Raw genomic sequence first — 22,444 nt, 5'->3', positions numbered from 1 at the left:
AGAAATCACACTTAATCTCACACTAATAGCCATCTTAATTTATAGTATATAAATAGTCATCTTTTTTACCGGGTAAATTCTATGTATTATCTTGAAAGACACATCCTTAAGTTTGTTATTGATACAGTATTTATCACAAATTTTCCAAGCTTTCTTTAACTTTATATCCCTAAAAAAATCTAGATAAAGGATGTGTGAGTGTGTTCCTAGTATGTTTATTAGAGCACTGGTATGCAGTAGTTGGCTTCAAACACAGAGTGGCGCTGTTGGACAACCCTCTCTACCTTGTCACTCACTCAGGATCTACACACACCTGAACTCATCAACCTGGCCTCATGTGAAGCAAAATGACCAAAACAAATGTAACCTCATGCAAATTAAGCTATAGCTTCAAGGGAATTAATGGCTCAGTGTGTAGTGTGGAGTGTGGAGTGTATAGTGAAAGTGGGTTCACGATAAAGCGGGAGAAAGTCTCCTTTGCCCGTTTGTTAATTTTACACCTGCTTGGTCAACTTGCTTCCTTGACCTTGGACACTCTTTCTGCTTTCTTTGCTTCCTGTGCTACCTTATCGTACTCATCGCTCACTTACTGCTTGCACGGTACGCTTCACAGTTACCATGTTTATCTTCCACCCTGTCCTCCACCCCAGCTTCTGTTGCTGTCATGCACAGGAAGTTGCTCTTCTGCTTTTGTGCTTCTGTGGTTTCTGACTGTGTTACAGAGTGTGTCACACTCCCCTCTCCTTCCTCTCACACGCAGCCCTCTGTACTCACTCACCACAGGAGTTCTTGGTCAACAAGTGTAGAGTAAAGTGAGCGACACTTAGGTGGGTCTTTTCTTAGAGTCGGACCTTAGGCCTCAACAAGGCTCGTTAGCTTATTCTCAAAGAGGAACAGGTTGATGAGAGGACAGACATGAGGACAAACTATCTTCTTTCATCACCCACCCTGTCCTCAGGACCAACGCGGATTCAGTAGACCAGAGGCTTGATGTTCGTCTACCTGGAGGCCCAAATACTTGGTTTGATTTAGGCCTTGTCTTTCAGAGTGAACCCTTTTGGTCACTCTCTTTTGGAATACACAGATTTCTCAGGAGAAAGGGTTTGTGTAAAGCTTCCTCCTGGATTACTTGTGGAGATTAGTGATGGGGAATGCGGCTGCACCGGGCTTGGAGCAGGCACCGTCTGAGGGCCGAGAGGCCAGGAACTCAGTCGGAGGAGCTTCAGGAATGAGTGACCCCACTCCAACCTTGCAGAAGAAGCAGCCGGCTCCCCCCAAACTGCCCATGCCCGAAGAGAAGGAGCTGGAGGAGCGCTTCAATGCGGTGCTGGTGAGTGGCTGCACAGGAGACAAGAAGGCACAGACCTTTACTGCACATACAAAGAGAGATTTAGTGCTTTTACCAATGGCAGCTATGGTTTTTGTGGTAGAGGCTGGGAGAATTATGCTGGTACATATTCAGAGGCACAGAAAAAAAGTTGTTTTTGTAGCAAGTGTTCTGAGTCCTGTTTTGAACACTTCATCTCTGTGACTGATTTATGCTGCCAAAAACAATTTGAACTAAACACAGACTGGATATGATGTCAGAGGCCTTTTCCTTTTTGTTGTCTCACAATCTTTTAGAATATCTAAGCCAAACTTAGCAAAAACATCAGCTTTAAATGTGATCTAGCAAAGATGTAATCTTGCTCAATCATATTTGCACAAAGGTCATCAATAACTGCTCCATTCAAAACTGGGATATCACAATAAAAACAATGTTGCCAGATTCACCAACATGCTTCTTTACTGCACTGTTAGATTTGAAAATGTCGGTCTAGAAACAGGGTGATTAGTGCATGCTCGGGCGGCTGGCTCTAAGGGGAAGTTGAGCAACATATTTACATGAGTGAGACCATAAGACCGGAAAGCAACTGTTCCACCACTCTTTCAACACACTTGCAACAAGTTGAAAAACGTAAAACCTCAAAATGAGTTCTTGATGTATTTGAGACACCATTAAGTATAATACATCAGAACTTATTGTTTAGTATCAGAGATGCTGAAGCACTGACATATTTGATTATTTTTGCTGTGAAATAAACAACAAAAATCTAATTTATTTAAAAAGTTAAAGATCTCATTTTCTTTTCTAAATCATGTTAGTGAGCATAAAAAGTTAACAAACAATACTATAAACTGTGATGTCATGCTGACACACTGCAGCTGCTCCATTAACATCAACAGGAAGCTCAACTTCTACAACCTTCACACTTTTGTCTCAGGTTTTACACCTCAATGGGTTTCAATTAGTAGTAGTAGTTATAACTTTTCTCTCGGCTCACTTGGGCACAAAAAAGAATAAAAAATCTTTAAATTTCAATGATGCTCCACGAAAGTGTGACATCATGGGTTAATGGGATGGAGCAACATCTTTTGTCTCTGGATAAACAGCATGAAGTGTCCTCCAGGTAGTCTGCAGATGTGTAAATAATGAGCTAACAGATGCAGGAAGGTTAGCTACAGTAAGCTATTTATGTAAAGGGGAAAAAACACATTTCTCTTTAACCAGTTTAATTTAATTGCAATTTAATTAATTTAATTTAAGACAGTGAAGCACAATCCACATTCAAATATGTTTCCTCCTCAAAGTATAGACATTAAACAGGGACTATTTTAGTTTTGTTTTTTTTGTCTTTTTGTGTGTAATGTTTTTCTGTTAATATATATATATATTTTTTTAATTCATAAATAAAACATTTTTTAAAAAAGAGTACCGAAATTAAAAAGAATATTAGATATACATTTTGCTGATTTAGTTGTTTATAATTTGTTAAATTAAACTTTTATTAATGTAGGATTTGTGGCATTTATTGTAGCTAAAATTAAAAAAAATGTCAAATAGGTTTTGCAGGTTTTTAATTTTTCTCTGGTAATGCCTTAACAATTAGTAAACATAAAAATGCCAAAATCCATCCAAATGTTCCCATGAAATATTAATAACTGAAAAAGTTGATAATTTAAAAAAAAAAAACATATGAAGGAGAGACATGATCACATATTATTGATAATAGTTTAAATGTGTACATTATACATATACACTTTCTTTATGTTAAAATTCTATGTAAGTTAACATTAACGTCTTCTTCTGAGAATGGAAATGGATTGATTGATAGATAGATAGATAGATAGATATGTAGATAGATAGATAGATAGATTGATAGTAACTTTATTGATCCTGAGGGAAATTCAAGTCATATGAGAAAACCATGCAAATACAGTGGTGCTTTAGAATTAACGGTGCCATTTCATGCCTACGACGCCCTCACAGGCGTTACATGAAAATATGACCTCACTTCCTCTTTCAGCAAAATACTTGCAATGTGAACTTCAGAGACGCTGCTGTACCTTCCTTTATTCAGGATTTTACATTTGCGTAACTACAAGAAAATGAGAAGTGCATGACATTGTTTCTAAACTTAGGGAATTTATACTTATGTTCATGTAAGTTCATAAGTGGAAATATACACACAAACACTCATATGAGTATTTTTAATTTTTTTTTAGTGAGTGTTGCACCACAAAACCACAATGAGAGCCTCCCTTAACCCCACCAACACCCCAGCAGCAAAGCAACCGCTCGTTTCTGTTTCTGCTTCTCTTTGTTTGTTTTTTTAAGGTGTGGAAAAAGAAACTGCAAACCATTGCTTGAATGTGCACACTGGTAGATTTAGAGCAACACCCAGTGTCAACTGACATAATTAGTCTTGTCAGTTAATCATCACTGCGTTTGGAAGTTTTGGATCAGATTGCAGCATTGTTTTGAATGTGAAGGAACATTTTTATTGTACTTAATTTTTAAGTATATCGCTCTTTAATAAGTTTTATGTCTTTTTTCCCCAACACAAACTCTCAGATTAGTTTATGAATCATTCATAAGACTTAATTTGGGTTCATTAAATCATTCAGTTCTCAAGTCATTTGAATGGGGGAATAATCTTTATATCAGGAGTCAGACGTTTCACTGTAGGTTGAGAGCGATCACTTAAAATGAAACTGCACTTTTTGGGCAATATGTCAACTCTATAGATGGTTGAGTCAACCTGCACCGGTTGTGGAGGTAGGGGGGTTCTTGATCTGTGTAAAATTCCCCATACAGTTGAGAGGATTACAGAAATATTATGTTATGTACAGGAAATGTATGTGATGAATATCGTTAGAAAGTCTATATTTAAACTTTGATCATATATAAAAAAGTAAAGAAGCCAACAAATGAATGAAAATGGTTATTATGGAGTGGGTTAAATTAATCAGTGTTAACAGTTTCCAGCCCAATCACAACTTAAAATGCATCCAATTCAATGTAAACCAGCCCAAATCATAACTTTGCCAGAAATTTGTGTAAAACCGCAAAAACCATTACATGCGCAATGGAAAACACATCATAAGCATACAAAGCTTCATATCTGCATAAAATATAAAATATTATATATAGGATTAGAACAAGGCCGATTTAAGGCAAAGGCCATATAGGCGGTCGCCTGTAGGGCGCTGGTCGCCCTCTAAAAAAAATAAAAAATGATACTAAAATAAAAATACTGGTGGGCGCCCTTCCTCATTTTTTTACATTTAGGTAACAAAAGAACAAATTAATAAATAAAGAAAGAAATACACTTTTGACACCTGTAACTCTTTCTCACACTTTTTCATCCGCCCGACCGCTCTTATTTGTTAATAAAAGTATAAATTGTAGTGAAACTGACGAAACACTTTTAAGGAAACAATATCAGGAACCAACTGTTTATTTATATTATAATAAATACAGTTAAGAAAATAAAATTACAGAAAGTCAAAATCTTAATTTTTGTCTTAAAACCACTGTGATGTTTGATGTGTCTTGCGGTTTATGGGGCTAGGGTTGGGTTTCTGGGTGGGTCCAAATCCGAATTTCGACTAGGGCACCAAAAGGTCTAGAGCCGGCCCTGGATTAGAACGACGATTGAATACAACTCATGTCAATCAAATATTTCTCAAATTAAATGAGTCAATAATATGAGTGAGTCGACACAACAAAGTTTTCGTATCTGTGTTTTTGACCATAAAATAACGGCTTGTTTGGTAATATTGTTTTCACAATATTTCAGAACCCCGATAAAAGCCGACAAAAGCAGCCCAAATTTCATCTACCAGCTCAACTCTATTTTTCCCCTCCCAACTTAATCAAAAGTAGCAGAATTGGGCGAAAACCAGCACAATCGGGCAACACCTTCCCTAATTTTATATGTGCCATGTTTCATCATCTTTATCCTTATTAAAGCTTGTGGTATAGAAGTGTAAAGTGTGACATCACACTGACAAAAGGCTGTAAGATCTGAGCCACATGGTACCCACTGACAACCCTCAATACATACATGTAAACACTGAGTCATCTGTGCTTCCGGCAGGTAGTTAACGCCCTTCAGAAAGTGCATTTGTAGTTTGGTTGATTCAAATATTGTTGCATAAGCAGGAAATATGATGACATATTACAACATTTCCATGTGTGCTTTATTGTTTTTATTTTTCCTTTACTCAGTTCTGTTTTAATCTCTTATTTTCACAAAAAGCCCTTCTAGGGACAGGTGTTGCAATTTAGCATCCGCTGTAAGCACTATGATACTTGCATCAGATGGTTTTTAAGCTGTCTATGTACATTGTATCTGTCCCTATCAAATAAACCATGAAATGAAATTAAATGAAATAATTGCTTTATATCACTGGAGGTGTGAAGACAAATTGTAGAACAGGAAGTGTGACAAATATAAAATTGTGGTTTCTTTTTACCCAGAGTCATGTTCTTCTCACATATTAATTTGTACTTCATACTCTTTAGACTGAAACAACCTCTCTCTTTTTCTCTCTCTTTCAGGGCAACATGAACTTGCCTCCAGACAAACTGAAGCTGTTGAGTCAGTATGACAATGACAAGAAGTGGGAACTAGTCTGTGATCACGTATGTCCTTCTTTTTCACTGATAATGAGCTGCTTTCACAATTAACCCCTCAACATGCACGTTGTCAAACTGAGCAGGATTCTGGCACCTGTGTCTTCACCGGGACACAGTTGACATAAAGAGCAGAGTGCAGTATGAAAACCTTGCTGCACAGTTTCTGTGGTGGCAATTGATGGCGTCGGCATGGAAACAGAGAGCTGTTTGTGTCTGTTGTGTTAACTAGCACAGGCAATAATAGCAACAGATGCTGTGCGCTGCTAAATGTGTCTCCGGTCCTGTCATCTTTAAGGGTTGCTGATAAAAAGTCAAAAAGCTACTTTTGACTCTGTGAATGCTTCTCCCCCCCCCCCAGGAGCGTTTCCAGGAGAAGAGCCCCCCATCCACGTACTTGACTAAGATCAAGAGCTTCTACCATGATCAAGGAGGGGTGACTCGCAGGGTCAGTGTAAACCATCACCTTCCTCTCATATTTGACACGTCTTTAATTTTCTATCTGTGCAACTTGTCTTGATTCTCATCTCTTCTGTTACGTTAGCAGAAGAAAAGGATTCAAGATGCCACCCAGGTCCTTAAAGATTTGGAGATATCCCTTCGCACAAATCACATTGGGTGAGCATTAAATACAAATACAGTTATGTTTACATACATTGTTCGCTGTGTTATTATGCCACTTATCTTTTACTTTTCTTTTAGAGTTTTGTAAATATAACTTTAAATTAAAAATATAAAAATACATTTATGTTTTTTAACAGTTTAGTTTGGTTTTTAGTTCACTTAGTATACGGGTACAGTGGGGTCACATTTCCTGACGACGGCCGTCAGAAATGGTGACCTTATGTGTTGCTGGCTCTGTGCGGTCACAGATTAGTTAGTCTGTGGAATAGATTGTGAAACCGATGGCAAAAATGTGGTTTATGTCTTGGTAAAGGAGGTTGCGCTTCAACAAGGGGATTCACGGTGGAGTGCTAGACCCAAAGTCTAAAAAGCATAAAAATATGATAGGTTAGCACATCCCAGAGAACATTTCACTTGTTTAATTGGGTCACATCACAACAGACGTACGCTTACGTGTTGTGGCACGGAACCTTCTTCAGAGCATTTTGAAAAATGTGGTTTAGTTTGCCATTTTGCTCACGTGCGTGCAGTTTCGTGCCATATGGACGTAGCCAACAAAACAAGAACCCACTCATAAAAACATTTCTCTATAGCACTACTAGTGGTCAAGAGCTCCACAGGGCACCTTTTAAGATAAGATTAAAAAAAATGAAGTATCCAATTATTTATGTTATTATTATGATTAAGCTCAGTTTGAGTTCACTGAACCTTCACCTTTTGCTGAACTCCAGCCACTATATCCACATGCCACAACAACATAAGTAACTAAGGAGTAAGACATCTCACTTCCTTTTCATCTCTGTTGAGAGTTACACATGCCGATCGGGTAAAGTCAAAGTTTATGAGCTGAAGCGGAAGCAAGCATTTCAATCATCCTGGAAACAGGAGTTTAGTTGGCTGGCGTTAGAGGATGTTGTCAAAACTTCAGATTCATTTACTTAAATAAAGATTAAACATGACAATTAACTTTGTTGTTATTTGATAACCGCTAATAAATAAAATAATTTGTATAGGGGCAAGTAAAAATTGACTTAAACGAGTAGATTTCTGACCCACTTGCTGATGCCTGATAAAGTCAGCAAACTGGCTCAGTAATGACAGTTACACAGCGATAACTATCTGAAGTTTGTTAGCATTAGCCACCACAAGCTGCTGGTCACACCAGACCAAGTAAGGTTGAAACTCCTGAGTGTATTGAATTGAGCAAGAGTGCGGTTTATTGCTTATGAATTCAACATTTCTGTAAGAGCAAGATTGTGTTATTTCTTCTTTCTAAAACTACATAGTCTCGCTTTAAATCCAATCAGATTTCATCCCTCATTTATTTTTGCTTTGGGTCTTTTTGTAGATGGGCTCAAAAATTTCTCAACGAGGAGAACAAAGGTTTGGATATTCTGGTGGAATACCTATCCCATGCACAAAGCGACGCCTCGTGAGTACCAGCAGGGTGTGAAAATCTCTCTCAGAAACCGATGAGGCTCTTACAATGAGGTTATTTATCACCATGTGTATTTCATATGAACTCTTTAGGTTTGATGTGGAGAGTGTTGAAAATGGTGGCACCCTGTCAGAAAGAGGAAAACCAGCAGAGAGGTCGATGGAAGACTTGACCAAGAGCCCCAGCGGCTCCCATTCACATGGGATGACCAGAGCTGCTCGAGCACTGACTGTAAGGTAAGAAGTTTCCAGACGTGAACAATTCTTTGTGGTACAAAGCAGCTCCAGACCCAGAGATGTTCTACGAATCATATATATAGTGCGCTCCACATCATGAATTCTTATTAAAGAGGAACTTTCCGCTTATACAGTTGCACATATAGTGAGAAAATAGAATCATGCGAGGCAGAAGTGGCGTGATGGTGGCGTCTTATAATAAAACACCACGGACGTGACCAGATGCACATTTTCTTAGCGGTGCTGAACTGTGTGAAACTGATCCTCGTCTGCCTCTTTCTGCATATCACCTGTTTTGCATCCAGATCTACAAAATCTTCATTATTAATACAAATGCTCTGATAAATAGTGACAGCCCTGATTGATCAACCAACCGCAGAAGATTTTTATCTTGTAAAATATGAAACAAATGTCTTTTTAACTTAAAGAGATGTATGTATGTAACTTTTTACACTTTTAAACGTTTTTTTATGTTTTTTTTATTGCCAAGTGAGAACAAATTGTAACGTAACCTAAAAAATGAGACCTTCCGCTATGTTCTGGGTTTCCTCTACCAGCCTGTAGATTGCTTTTACTGTGAAGAATGCGGGCCGGTTTTAACGGGAAAAATACAACGGACATGAGGTCATGCACGCGACCGGCCCCCACCACAACTCAGACTCCAACACAAACTCTACGGAAGAACAAGAAACGCAAAGTTATATCTAGTGAAGCCCGTCTTGCAAAACAGGAATGTGACCGACATTGGATATGGTGGCTATTCGCCAGAAAAATCTAAAACTTAAGTCAAAAGGTCACTGACACAACATGAGTATGTGGTTTACGTAGGCAAAAGAGTCCATTGTCAACTCAAAATGTATGTTTCTGATGGTTTATTTATCCAAAAAGCAAACAAACGAAGCACAAAGTCGCTGCCTCTCTTGTTCTGGTAAAAAAACATAAACCCACCCAGGTGCATGCTGGTCCTACCTGCCTACCCACCTACCTATATAAGCGCGGGTTTCCACAGTTTTACCCAATTCCTGAACAAAAGAAAAAAAAATACTAATTACGCAAAAAACTAAATATATGCTACTAAACAAGTAAACAATTTAACAAAAGAAATAACTTGCAAAAAAAAAATACTATCAAAAATCAAATCTAATTAAAGTAAACATCTAGAATAATAAATCAAACAATACTACTTAATATTAGTAAAACAACAACTAAATACTAATGACAAATAAATAGCTCCTACATTGGGCGTAAACTAGGATCAACATTAACCTTCGTTTGGTTTTATCATAACGGACCCGAGCTGGCAAAATTCCGATACATTTCTACCAAGCATGTGAAATATATAGTGATATTAAAGTTTCAACTGGCAAATGTTGATAACGTTAATCAACATGATGCCTGTCAGTCACGTTCAGTCTTGTGTGTGTCGCCTCACTGTTCTGACCGATGCTCACTCGCGTCTATGTAGTGCGAGGACAAGCGCGAGTAACAGGACGCTGACTGTCGTTGACTTAACGGCCACAAGTGTTACTGTTAACAATTTCTGATTCTTACATATAGCCCCTTTAATCAATATGCCTTTATTAGTTATTGTATAGTATTCTGTTTTTGCTGCATGTCTGCTATCTCATTGCTAGACAGCAGTTCTTCCTAAAACTGAGCCATTCCAACCATAACGAATACCTCAATTTCTCACACCGTCATTCCTTCATATCCTTGGCTCATTTGTTGAGTATTTTATTCTTTATTTTCCTTTTCCACCTGGTGCCACATTTCAGCTGTCAGACAGACACAGAGGATGTCCGAAACAATGCTGGAAGTCTTGTTATAATTGGCCAACTGTGCCTCAACTTCAAACCATTATTTGCACATACAGTAGCTTCTCTTCTCTTTAGGGGTGTGTTCATGTGTCCATACACTTGTTATCCCTCTACAGAATAAGCTCCACTCTGGGGAACAAGATGTATAAGAGATCCCCTTCATCCTACCAGAGAGATGATGTACACGTGTGCATAATGTGCCTGCGAGCCATCATGAACTACCAGGTAAAGCTTTCTGCTTCTCTTATAGTGCAAAAACAGTCACTTATCTCATATTCTGCATTAAAACATGCTCTCCTTTGCCAGTGCGCTCACATAAATAACTTTTTCCTGCATCTTTTAATACACCCTGTTTATGCTTTCCTTCTGCTTTCAGTCTGGTTTTAACCTGGTGATGACTCACCCGCGCTGTGTGAACGAGATCTCCCTCAGTCTCAACAGCAGGAATCCCAGGTGAGTGCATTAATTGTGTGTGAGACAAAGTGTGTGTTATCTGTCTGCCTACATCCATATCTAACCCCTCCTGATGCTGCAACAGGACCAAAGCCCTGGTGTTGGAGCTGCTGGCCGCAGTGTGTCTTGTCAGAGGAGGACATGACATCATTCTGTCGGCTTTTGACAACTTCAAAGAGGTGAAATACGTTTTTTATTAGTAATTTTATTGCATTGTGGTGCTCTAATTTGACTGTTGCTAGCCGTCATACCATTGTTCCAGACTTCCCCTCCTCGATTACTCATCTTGTGACTGTCACAATCCACCCCTCACATGCACTCTGGTCATAATTTTAGCACATGTATAGCAGTCATGCATCTGTGCGTAACTGCAAGGGCAGTGCAAGGGTGAGAAATATACCCTGTTTGTGTGGCTGAGATCAGCTACTACATGTAATAAATATAACTTTAGACTCATTTTGCATCGATGCCTCCTTTACGCCCCCATGTGGGCAACAATTAAAATGCATAAGTTTCCATTTTTTCTCAGGTGAGCAGAGAAAAGAACCGCTTTGAGAAGTTGATGGAATACTTCATCAATGATGACAGCAACATTGACTTCATGGTAGGTCCACAAATGTATTACTGTACCTACACACCGATTACCAAATAAAGGGACTTTTAAATTCTGGATGAATTAACTCTCATTGTGTCTGTCTGCAGGTGGCCTGCATGCAGTTCATAAACATTGTGGTCCATTCAGTGGAGAACATGAACTTCCGTGTTCACCTACAGTTCGAGTTCACTCACCACGGGTTGGACAAGTATCTCTGGGTAAGTGTGCATAAAGTGTAAACGGCGTGTGGAGAAATTTAGCAGCTAATAAAGCTAAATATTTTCCTCAGAACCAAAAACACAGCTCCAAATGAATGCTAATGTTGCTCCATAACTGCTGGTTGTGTTTCTGCTGCCCGCAGGTAGTAAATTATTGCAGGCTTAAATATATGAAATATTCATCTTTTGCAATTCACATAAAAGTCACAATTTTTTATCAAATCAAATCAAATCAATTTATTTTTGTATAGCGTCAAATCACAACAGAAGTTATCTCAAGACGCTTTATATATAGAGCAGGTCTATGACCGTACACCATAGTTTATGCATGTCATCTGATGAGTTTAAAGTAACTTCTGGTGTCCAGCTGGTCAATTCTAATGCCCATTCTCTTCCTCCTTTAAAGGGGACCTATTATGCTTTTCCCTTTCCTTTAGTGTGTTATATAATTTTTATGCATGTAAAAGGTCTGCAAAGTTACAAAGCCCAAAGTTCACGCCAAAGGAAGTTACTCTCCCCCACAGAAACACTGCTCCTGAACTGCCTGAAATGCCTTGCTTGAAGTCCTGCCTTTTCTTCTGTAACGTGGTGATGTCACCAAGTAACACATTTGCATAATACCTGCCTAGCGGCTAGTTTGGCACGCCCTCAAACAAAGCTAGTATAAAGAGAACTGGATACGGTGTTGGAGGCTCCCGTTCATTTCTATGAGAGTTGCGCATGATGCCAAAATGGCTCGACTGTCGAGTGATAAATTACACGGATCATCAGCTATTAGTGCATTTTACAACTTTTAGGACCTAATGATTTAAATAAGGGCTATTCAAGTGTTCTGGCAAGTTCTGGGAAGTTGATTTAGGAGCTCAAACAGCGTTTCAGAGAGAGGGTGAAAGAGGTGCTGCAGCACCGCCAGTATGAGAAAAATAAAGTTAAATAAAGTTTTTAACATTAAAGCAAGTAAACATGTTCTAGCAGAAACCCAAAATACAGGTATGCACCTGAAAATGAGCATAATAGGTCCTCTTTAATAGGATGTTGCTACTGCATGGTCATCCAGTTTTCCTTTACATTCTGCTGATGACAACTGTTTTATACCACATTATAACTTGTCTACTTTTATACTAGAGGCAAATGTTGGTTTTGAGACATTTTCTAAATCATTCTAACGGAGCCACCTGTGTCAAAACATCTAACAGTATATTATGAAAAGGTTAATCAATTAGACTATTTTAATAATCAAACTATCACTTGATTACTTCATTACTTACTTATTGTATGTACATTATTACTTAAAACATGCAATATATCATACTTATTATAAGTTATAAGATTTATGCGTCATTGTTGTATGTGTTTGTGTGTTAGCAACTGAAGCAAACAGAGAGCGAGAAGCTGCAGGTGCAGATCCAGGCCTACCTGGACAATGTGTTAGACGTCGGAGCCCTGCTGGAGGACGCTGAGAACAGAGGAGGGGTGCTGGAGCATGTGGACGACCTGCAGGAACACAACGTACAGGTCAGCTACAAATGAAAGAAAAACAGGGATCTCTGTGTACAAAAAGAATCATTGATGTTAAAACAAATGTTGTCTGTGTTGCAGCTGAGCGCCCGGCTTCAGGAGATCGAGAATCAGACCACAGAGAAAATGTCTGAACTTGAGACTCAGCTCATGCAGGCCACCAAGGAGACTGAGCTGCTCAAAGTGAGTGCTGCTCCATGACATGAATAGTGTTTAATAAGATTAATTAGCCAGGAAAGGTGTGCCAATCTCACAGTGATTAGATATAATGAGGTCAAAAGGGTGGCAGGTCACTTTATTTTAATAATCTAATCATCTTCAGCATGAAATAAGAAAGATGAGAGTATTTGCACTTGTCAAATAAATCTGTGAATGACCTTGCATTTTAGCCCCGTTAGCGGCACCGGCTCTGGGGATGGCAAAGTTTGTTCGTCCACACTGAAATATCTCAACAATTATTTGACAGATTGCCATGAAAGTTTGTGCAGACATTCACGATTCTAATAGGATGAATCTTAATGACTTTGGTGATCTTTTTCCTGACTTTCCCTCTAGCGCCACCATCAGGTTGACATTGTTGATTTAGAGTTATAATGAATTGTAATCAGTGATGGAAGACGTATTCAGATCTTTTACTTAAGTAAAGGTAAAAGTTATAAGTAAAAGTACTGCATTCAAAATTGTTCTTAACTAAAAGTACAAAAGTATTATCATCAAAATATACTTAAAGTACCAAAAGTAAAAGTACTCATTATGCAGATGGCCCATGTCAGAATAATGTATTATATTATGGGATTATAATCATCCATGAATTAATGTACATACAGCTGGTAAAGATGGAGCTAATTATAATTTAACTTTATATACTGCTATGTAGCTCAATATATAATAATAATATATAATAATATGTTGTATTTGTTGATAATATCTTAATAATCAGAATATGAAAAGTAATTATAGTAATTCAATTTATCAAATAAATGTAGTAGTTGTTTCCCTCTGAGATGTAATGGAGTAGAAGAATAAAGTAACGGAAAATGGAAATACTCAAGTAAAATATAGGAGCCTAAACATTGTACTTAAGTAAAGTACTTGAGTAGATTTACCTTCTACTGATTGTAATAATAAATTGTAATTGTAATGGTAATTCTCGAACTTTTCGTCTCGCACCACCACAGGGTCAACATTTGATTTTGTCCAATACTTCTGTTTATGACCAAATTCCTGCAAAACTAATGATATTCCCTTTGTGTTTTGTATTAATTACCTAATGTTAGCATGCTTACACACTAAACCTTACCTACTAAACATTAGCATGTTAGAATTGTCATTGTGAGCATGCTGACGTTAACATGTAGCTCAAAGCACCTCTGTACAGTAACAGTACAGCCTCACAGAGACTCTGATGGTACACGTCCACAGGGGTGTTTTTTATCTTGAGGGATCGCCTCATGTCCCAGCATTGGACGCTTGATGGGCTGCCACTAGACACTCGGCACCTGATTGGACGAAAGCTTTCCCTCGTGGGCTGTTGCTCCCAGCTTTCAAACCGGAACCAACATGGTGGCTCGTTTGGAAACTTTCTTCTCTTATATCACGAAAATAGTTCACCGAAATGTGTTTCTGAAAGCATTTTATTTTTTAGAAATAAGCCATGCAGTTGATGAATCAGTCTTTATTTTGGAGCGACATCGCTTAGTTTAAAAATGTCTATGGAGTTTCCAGAGGCGGCGAGTCGTGTTGGACCCCCCTGATTTGCATAAAGTAGCCTAGACCTCAACTTTAGCGGCCAACGTGACACACTGTCTCTCGAATCACGCTGCCACACGACCAGAATGCATTGCAAGGCTGCTTCCAAAGACAATGAATGGGAAGCGTGGAAAGGACGAAGGCTGTGGACATGTACCATTAGTCTCCTTTAAAGCCTGAAGACAGATTGTGTATTATCTGCTCTTTGTGGAGATGAACTGTGTTTTTATATGTGTGTTTGTGTCCAACAGGAAAGCCTGCGAGAGTCCTGTTCCCAGGTCAGTGCCTTGCAGCAGAGAGAACGGGAGCGAGAGCTGAACAGGGAGAGGGAGAAGGATAGGGAGCGTCTGAGCACCACCGCCCCTTCGACATCTTCAGAGCTGGAGCAGAAGATCCAGGAGCTGCAGGACAAGGGGCTGGTCCGACTGGGACGCAGCGCCTCCGGAGGTCTGGACATCCAGGTCGTGCCCGTCACGGTGGTGGAATACGTCCAAGCCCCAGCCTCAGCCGCCCAGCCCGCTGCTCCGCTCACTGTCACTGATTCTGCTTCTCCAACGTCCAGCGTTCCTGCACCTCCACCACCTCCTCCACCTCCCCCTCCTCCTCCTGGTGGTCCAGGGGTGGCTGCCTCTCCTATTCCGCCTGCTCCTCCACCTCCACCTCCTCTAGGAGGTTGTGGTGCGGTGCCCCCAGCTCCTCCTCCTCCACCGCCTCCCGGAGGAGGTCCACCACCCCCTCCTCCCCTACCTGGTGCTGGACCCCCACCTCCACCTCCCCCGCCTGGTTCTGGACCTCCTCCTCCGCCTGGAGCACCAAGCGCTCAATCTGGTGAGGAAGAATCTGAAAAGTACTGAAAACTGTCATGAGTTGGTAGCAATGGAACAGTAAATATCTTATTTGTTTGATCTTTTTTTGTTTTCTCAGGGCTAAAGAGCAAGAAGCCCATTAAGACCAAGTTCAGGATGCCATTGTTAAACTGGCAGGCCTTAAAACCAAACCAGGTGGCAGGCACCGTCTTCAACGAACTGGATGACGAGCAGGTCTTAGGGGTGAGAACATGCACTTCTCTTACACTGTACAGTTTATCCTGTCAGAAAACTGCAGTGTGAAAATACTTGTTTATCCTGACCTTCTCAGCTTCTTCTCTCTGCCTCTTATTCTGTCTACACCAGGAGCTGAACATGGATATGTTTGAGGAACAGTTTAAGACTAGGGCTCAGGGTAATCCAACAGAAGTGTCCACTATCAAGAAGAAGGTGGCAGTCCAGAAAGCGCCCAGCAAGACGTCCTTGATTGATGCCAACAAGGCAAAGAATCTGTCCATCACTTTACGCAAGGGGGGACTGACGCCGTCTGGTATCTGCACCGCCATAGAGACGTATGTGCTTCATGGAAAATCTGTTGACATTTCTGCGATATCCTCTATTCTCTCTCTCATATGCTAACTCTTTTTTACAGATACGACCAGCAAGCTATGTCCGTAGACTTCCTGGAAATACTCGTGCCCTTCATACCATCAGATTATGAGATGAAGCTGCTTGTTAACTATGAGAAGGATGGACGTCCACTGGAGGAGCTGACCGACGAGGATCAATTTATTTTACGCTTTGGGAAGATTCCTCGTCTGACGCAGCGAATAAACACTTTCACGTTCATGGGCAACTTCCCTGATACCGTCAAACGCCTGCAGCCGGTCAGTTTGTCAAATGCATTGCAACTTGGACTGAAATTGACTGAGCTATTAAACAGATGTACTGATTTTGTTTTCACGTCATCCACAGCAACTGAACTCCATCATTGCTGCGTCCATGTCCATAAAGTCTTCAACCAAACTGAAAAAGATCTTAGAGGTAAGTAATAGAGAATACGACATGCTGATGTAGCTTCCAAATGTGTGATTTTGCATAAGTCTCATCTCATGTGTTTCTCAGATTGTTCTCGCCTTTGGCAACTATATGAACAGCAGTAAGAGGGGCGCAGCGTACGGGTTTCGGCTGCAGAGTCTGGATGTTGTGAGTAGAATTTGTACATTTGTTCTTTCACTTTAAAGGTGTTCTATATGATGCTCGATATCCAGAGCATTAATACATCAGCAAACAACTATTTGCTTTGTAAAGATGTAGAGGAGTAATGTCTACCTGAGCAGAGAATGAAGTTACTGTCCCTCTGTGTGTATTGTTATTCGAGCTTCTCCGTGCAGGCTACAGCCACACTAATGATCTCCGTCCAGACGAGTGTTTTAGGGCTGTTTCAGAATTAATCTTGAATGTTATCAAGGTTATCAATTGCACCTTTAAGCAATAGTTACTCGTCTTGATTTAAGAAAAGTTTCACAACCCAATCAATCTTTACTTTTCAGCTGTTGGAGACCAAGTCAACGGACCGCTCGCAGACGCTACTTCACTTCATCACTAGCATCATCCAGGAAAAATACCCCGACTTGGCCAACTTCCACACTGAGCTACACTTTATGGACAAGGCAGCGCTTGGTACATTCACACAGTCAAGCTGTCCAGTTATGTAGCTTGTGACTTAAATTGGGAGCGGTACTAAACAAATTTCTGTTTCTTTGCCAGTATCACTAGACGGCCTCCTCGCGGACATCCGCTCATTAGAACGGGGAATGGAAATGACCAAAAAGGAATTCCTGGTGCAGGACGACAGCCCGGTGTTGAAGGAGTTCATCAAAACCAACAGCGAGCAGCTGGAAACTTTGATCAAAGACGGCAAGACAGCAACGGTTAGCCTGCAATTCATATGAAATTTACACACAACTTACACCTTATTACATGTTTTTAAACATATATTTTGTCCATCTCCCTCCAGGAGGCTTACGGAGCTGCGGTGGAGTATTTCGGAGAGAACCCCAAAACTACGCAGCCTTCCATGTTTTTCCCGCTGTTTGTACGCTTGATAAAAGCCTACAAGGTGAGGAGGCGTGGTAGGGTTCTGATATTTATCCATTACAGTTGTTGCATTGAATGTTAATTATTTTGTCCTTGATTGAACACAGGTAGCACAGCAAGACATTGAGCAGAAAAAGAAAAAGGAGAATGAGGTCATTGAGGAAAAGGTGCCAACATCTCCGAACAAGGCTGGGGCACAAAAGGTAAGATATTAAAGGTCCAGTCTCCAGAAATTATATATTAACTGGCGCTGTTTGTTTAATGGCTTATGTGTTATTGTAAAGGTGCAGTTTTCTCAGAAATACTTCATGCAACATAAACCATCTAAAACAAATCTGTGACTGACTGTTAGGGGGTAGGAAAGTCTAAATTTACTTTGATTTAAATTGCTTTTATTTTTGGACTAGGGGCCTATGATGCCTAAGATGGACCTGATAGCAGAGCTGAGGAAGAGGCAGGTGAAACCGCAGGTACGCGAGGGGAAGGACGGCGCCCTGGAGGACATCATCACAGGTACGCAATGCTTCCTGGAGGAGTCACATAGCAGGGCTCAACAATAAGGATTACCCTCTTGCCCGGGGCAAGTAAAGTGCTACTTTGGGCTAGTAAATCTAGAAAAAAGGTTAGTCTCGTCATTTTTTCCCGGAGCTGATGATGGAAGTAGCTAAGGAGTGAGCCATCTCGCTTCCTTCTCAGCTCTGTTGAGAGTTGCACAGGTTGTGTCTAAATGGTAAACCACAGATTGCGAAACTTGCGAAAACTCTTGCGAGACTCGCTGCAATTTATTCTAACCTCAACCAGGTCAATGCCTAACCTTAACCATCTCGTGAGAATTTCACAAATTGTGGGGTACCATCTAGACACAACCAGTTGCACCAGCGCAGCACTGATCGGGCACTTGCGAGAAAATGGTGGCAGTAGAGAACAAGTTTATGAGCTGAAGCGAAAGCGAGCATTTCAATCATCCTGGAAACAGGAGTTTAGTTGGGTGGCGTTAGAGGATGTGGGGAGAAACTCCATCTACTTAAAGATTAAACATGACAATTAACTTTGGTCTTTGTTGTTGTTGTCTGATAACCGCTAATAAATAAAATAATTTGTATAGGGGTGAGTAAAAATGTACTTTGGGCAAGTAGTTTTCTGACCCCAAAAAACGTCAAAACCTGCCGGTGATATTTAAGGCGAATGTGCTGCATGTTTGATGTTTACGTGCTGTTAAAACTCTCCCGTCTTTGCTCCGCCTCAGATTTGAGGAGCACACCATTCAGGCGGACAGATGGTCGACGGCCAGCCCAGCGCCAGGACACTTGAGCCACTTCTGTTCCACGACTTTTTACAAATGTATACAGACAGAAAAACAGGCTTTAAAATGTGCTGCATATACAGTATATCACAATATATAATGGGCCATATGGCAGTATGTTTTTTAACATTTTAGTGTGAATTTGCTGTGTAAATAGAATTTGAAGTTGGAACTATTTGATATTTGTTAATGCAACTGTTCATAAATTTGATTACAAATCTTTCTAAAAAAACAATAATTATATCTGTGGCACCTATCAGCTTTGAATGCTCTAAATTTGCAGTGTTGTTACCTACTGTATTGAGTAATAAAAAAAAAAAGTCATGACTTTATTTTAAAATAGACCTACTGTATTTATATAAGAGCTTCGACCTGAGACGTGATGCAACATTTTCTGTTTCTAAATACAATGCACACATTTCTTGACAAGCAGCTGATTAGACTGTTATCAGTGTAGTCACTACACCCACTAGTAGGTTTTATCACTAATTCGCATGGTAGATCACCAAAAGAAGGTATAAAAGAACACAACAGCGACCTTTAGCGACCGTAGTAGTTATGACAGAAGCAGATTTTTTTTTGCCTAAACCTAAAGAAGTTGTCGTTTTATTGCCTAAACCTAAAGAAGCGTTTTTGTTTGTGTTCAAAACGTGACGTTTCATTCAGTTTTACAACATATTAGAACGTGTTGCTTTTAAGTTTCTTTTTCACTTTTACAACGTAGTAGGCCTCTAATGACCCACATCTATGGTGCCTATAGAGACTGATAACGTGTATTTAATGGCCTGATAACAGTCGAATCGGGTGCACATCCGGTTACATTTTGCAGTATAAGCCAGCATGCTTTTCTGGCTATTCTGACCCACAATCCTCTGCGCAGCGAAGATATACCGTATGAGCACGAGGGTCAAAGTTCATATATAAACAAGTCATTATAAAGCAAGATCAGACGCCGCCACTGTACAAGAGAGCTGCACTTTATTGGACACACAATCACAGCAAATTATGTACAAAAGAAGGCAGGTTCAACTGCCTACTGTCTTCTCACAGGAAAAACACACATTTCTCACAGAATATCATGGCATCCACACTGATAAATTAGTATCTCCAGTATCAGTAGGCTTTTAAATTTATATATCATTATATTATAGATCTATTTTCTGTATTATTTTTGTTCTTATATCACACTACTCTACAAATGGGAGAATCACTCTGTGGAAAGAGTACACCGTCACTGGTGACTTCTCTGGTTGGGGTGCGTTCAAGCATTCCAGATCCTTCTAGACATCCAACACTCTCATTGCCATCTTCATCGTCACATAACATCACAGTAAGACTGAACATGCCTGTGTCACAGATACCAAAATAATGTCTCGTTCTTCATGTAAACCTCTAACATTAACCACTTTTCTCTTTCTCTCTTTCTCATTTTTTTGAGAAAACATGTAGACAACATTTTTTTTTTTCGACTGCACCGTGCGATTGCTTGAGACTATACATGCAATTGTTTTGTATATACCTTTTGTATCCATCGTTATTAATAAAACATCTTTTGGACATAACAATTTTGTTGAACTCGCTAGGAATGACTCGGCCTATTTACAAGTCAATTTTGTTTTTCTACTTTTGATGCCAAGATTTTTGAACATCCACACATTCATGTAAAAATCTCATATACATACTATAGAATGTAGGTTCGTTATAAAAAAAAAAATACAATGGCAAAGGAAGAGATAAAATTCACACAACGCCACGTAATTCCCTTATTGATCCATCTTGGTGGTTTTTAACATCTGTGGTTTAACTGCTACTTAAAGCCACTCAGTGCAACGACTGGAACTGAATAAGCAACAAAATGTAATGATTAAGAGCCTGTTGTCTCTGAGCATCCACATTCACATTGCTACCACTCCTGTTCACATGCAAACATGACACAGAGGAAAATTAAAGCCATGTAACTTACTTTTGTCAAAGCAGCAGGGCTCTATATGACCCATAAACTGACTGTTCATAGTAGTTAGCAAAACATCTGTGTTTCTGACCATCTCCACCTCACTAATACCAGCTGAATCACAAATACAGGATGGGGTGAAACCAAAAAAACAGACCACAGGTACAGAAAACAACCCTCTAAAACAAAAATATAGTAGCAAAATAAGCCCCTATAAGCACAGGCACTGGTCCAGCCTCCAACACCTCAATAGTGATCCTTCACATAAGGAGGCAAAGGTGTAGACGAGCTGGACGAGCATTTTCAGGGACAAGCTTTTCAAAAAATCAAACTTACATAAAATCTAACTTCGTAAAGAAAACCCTAGAATTTAAAAATGAACTTCAGCGTATATTACAGAGGCTAACCGTTATCTATACAGATATTTTTAAACAAATATAAAAATGTTCTGCGTATGAATAAATAATCTGTGTGAAATGTAATATCTCTCAATGAATTAAAAAAGGAAAAAATCTGTACAAAATGGTCACTAATATATAAAACTGAAGAGATGATGACATTTTACAGTATATAATTTAATCTAGGCCTATATATATATCACACTTTTCTTCACAATTATAATATCATACACAAACATCTCACTTAGATATATTTATATATGTATATTTCGTCTATGTTTGATTTCAAGTTTGCATGAGTTTTTCTGATTGCCAGGGGCATCCACTGTCTGCGACATGCCCTCTAAAGCCTGCAGACATGTTGAAATCACAGCCCACTAACACTTGTCTCCCAGAGAGCACTGCCACGCAATTCTGGGAGGCTTCATCTCAGACTTTAGTCGGGGAAAGCAGCCAAGCGTGAATACTTCCTCCCCAACGCTCACCAGACGCAAATGCAGCAAATTTAACTCAGAGAGTTATGGATTTGAGTGTGAAACAGCATGAGTAAGTGAATTTCTTTCATTTGACTTCACTCAATATGAAACCCAGGGCTTGAACCTGCCTGGCGGAGCTACAGAGCACCCAGGGTGAGGCTTAATTCGCTGTGCTGTGAGCTCGCAGTTTTTTTTTTTTGCACATTGTTAGAGCTCCGGGAGTGTTTAGTCAAATGCCACTGCTGCAACCTGACACACTCTGCCTTTCAAGTGCTGTTTTCTTTTTTTTCCTGCGAAAAATGGGAACAAGCCAGCCTCTTCTTTGGGTAAAAGTGTTATTCTGTCACTGCTGCTGATCTAATACTGTAATACAAGATCAACTGGGGATTTTCTGGCAAGAACAAAGTCTTAGAGGCACTGGGAAGAAACGTGGTAACAGGTCCTTGCAGACAAACAGGCAGGAGTTTCACAAAGGCAAAGAGCACTGCATTGGCAAAGTTGCAAGAGTGCTAATTACATATTGCACACGCTGTTACTGTTCATGTTACTTTGTCCTAGGATAACCTCAACTGTTTTTATTTCACAGGCACCAAAGACAAAGCAAAGTGAGAGGGGCAGGGAAAGACTGTCAGACCCTTCCTCTCATCTCTTTGGGTCTTTTATATCACGAGCGCTCTCGATGGAGACAGGGCAAGTCAAAGCCGGCCTTATTAAAGAAGCCTTCAAACACATGTCCCCCAAACTAATCCCCTCTCCTCAAGCTGCCTACTCTTTGACACGATCCCCTTTTGCACATGTTT

General features: G+C 39.8%; 1 protein-coding gene across 2 annotated transcripts; it reads left to right on the top strand.

Annotated features, from left to right (window-relative positions):
* Nucleotides 1-273: 273 nt before the first annotated feature.
* Nucleotides 274-20,378, top strand: fmnl1a (formin-like 1a). Of its 2 annotated transcripts, none has more exons than XM_074656101.1 (25): nt 274-1,330; nt 5,888-5,971; nt 6,324-6,410; nt 6,507-6,580; nt 7,935-8,018; nt 8,117-8,260; nt 10,194-10,302; nt 10,454-10,530; nt 10,616-10,709; nt 11,060-11,134; nt 11,233-11,343; nt 12,709-12,858; nt 12,943-13,044; nt 14,862-15,438; nt 15,535-15,659; nt 15,783-15,988; nt 16,069-16,303; nt 16,392-16,460; nt 16,542-16,622; nt 16,970-17,099; nt 17,187-17,350; nt 17,437-17,538; nt 17,624-17,719; nt 17,924-18,029; nt 18,763-20,378. In XM_074656101.1, the coding sequence occupies exons 1-25, from the start codon at nt 1,145-1,147 to the stop codon at nt 18,825-18,827; spliced, it is 3,333 nt and encodes a 1,110-aa protein (XP_074512202.1). In that variant the 5' UTR covers nt 274-1,144; the 3' UTR covers nt 18,828-20,378. The 2 variants fall into 2 exon arrangements, with proteins under 2 accessions (XP_074512202.1, XP_074512203.1); XM_074656102.1 differs by having other exon boundaries at nt 275-1,330; nt 6,510-6,580.
* The last annotated feature ends 2,066 nt before the right edge of the window (nt 20,379-22,444 follow it).

The sequence above is a fragment of the Sebastes fasciatus genome, chromosome 13 (genome assembly GCF_043250625.1).
Source record: "Sebastes fasciatus isolate fSebFas1 chromosome 13, fSebFas1.pri, whole genome shotgun sequence".
Taxonomy (NCBI): Eukaryota; Metazoa; Chordata; class Actinopteri; order Perciformes; family Sebastidae; genus Sebastes; species Sebastes fasciatus.
This window is presented reverse-complemented; position numbering and strand designations above follow the sequence as displayed.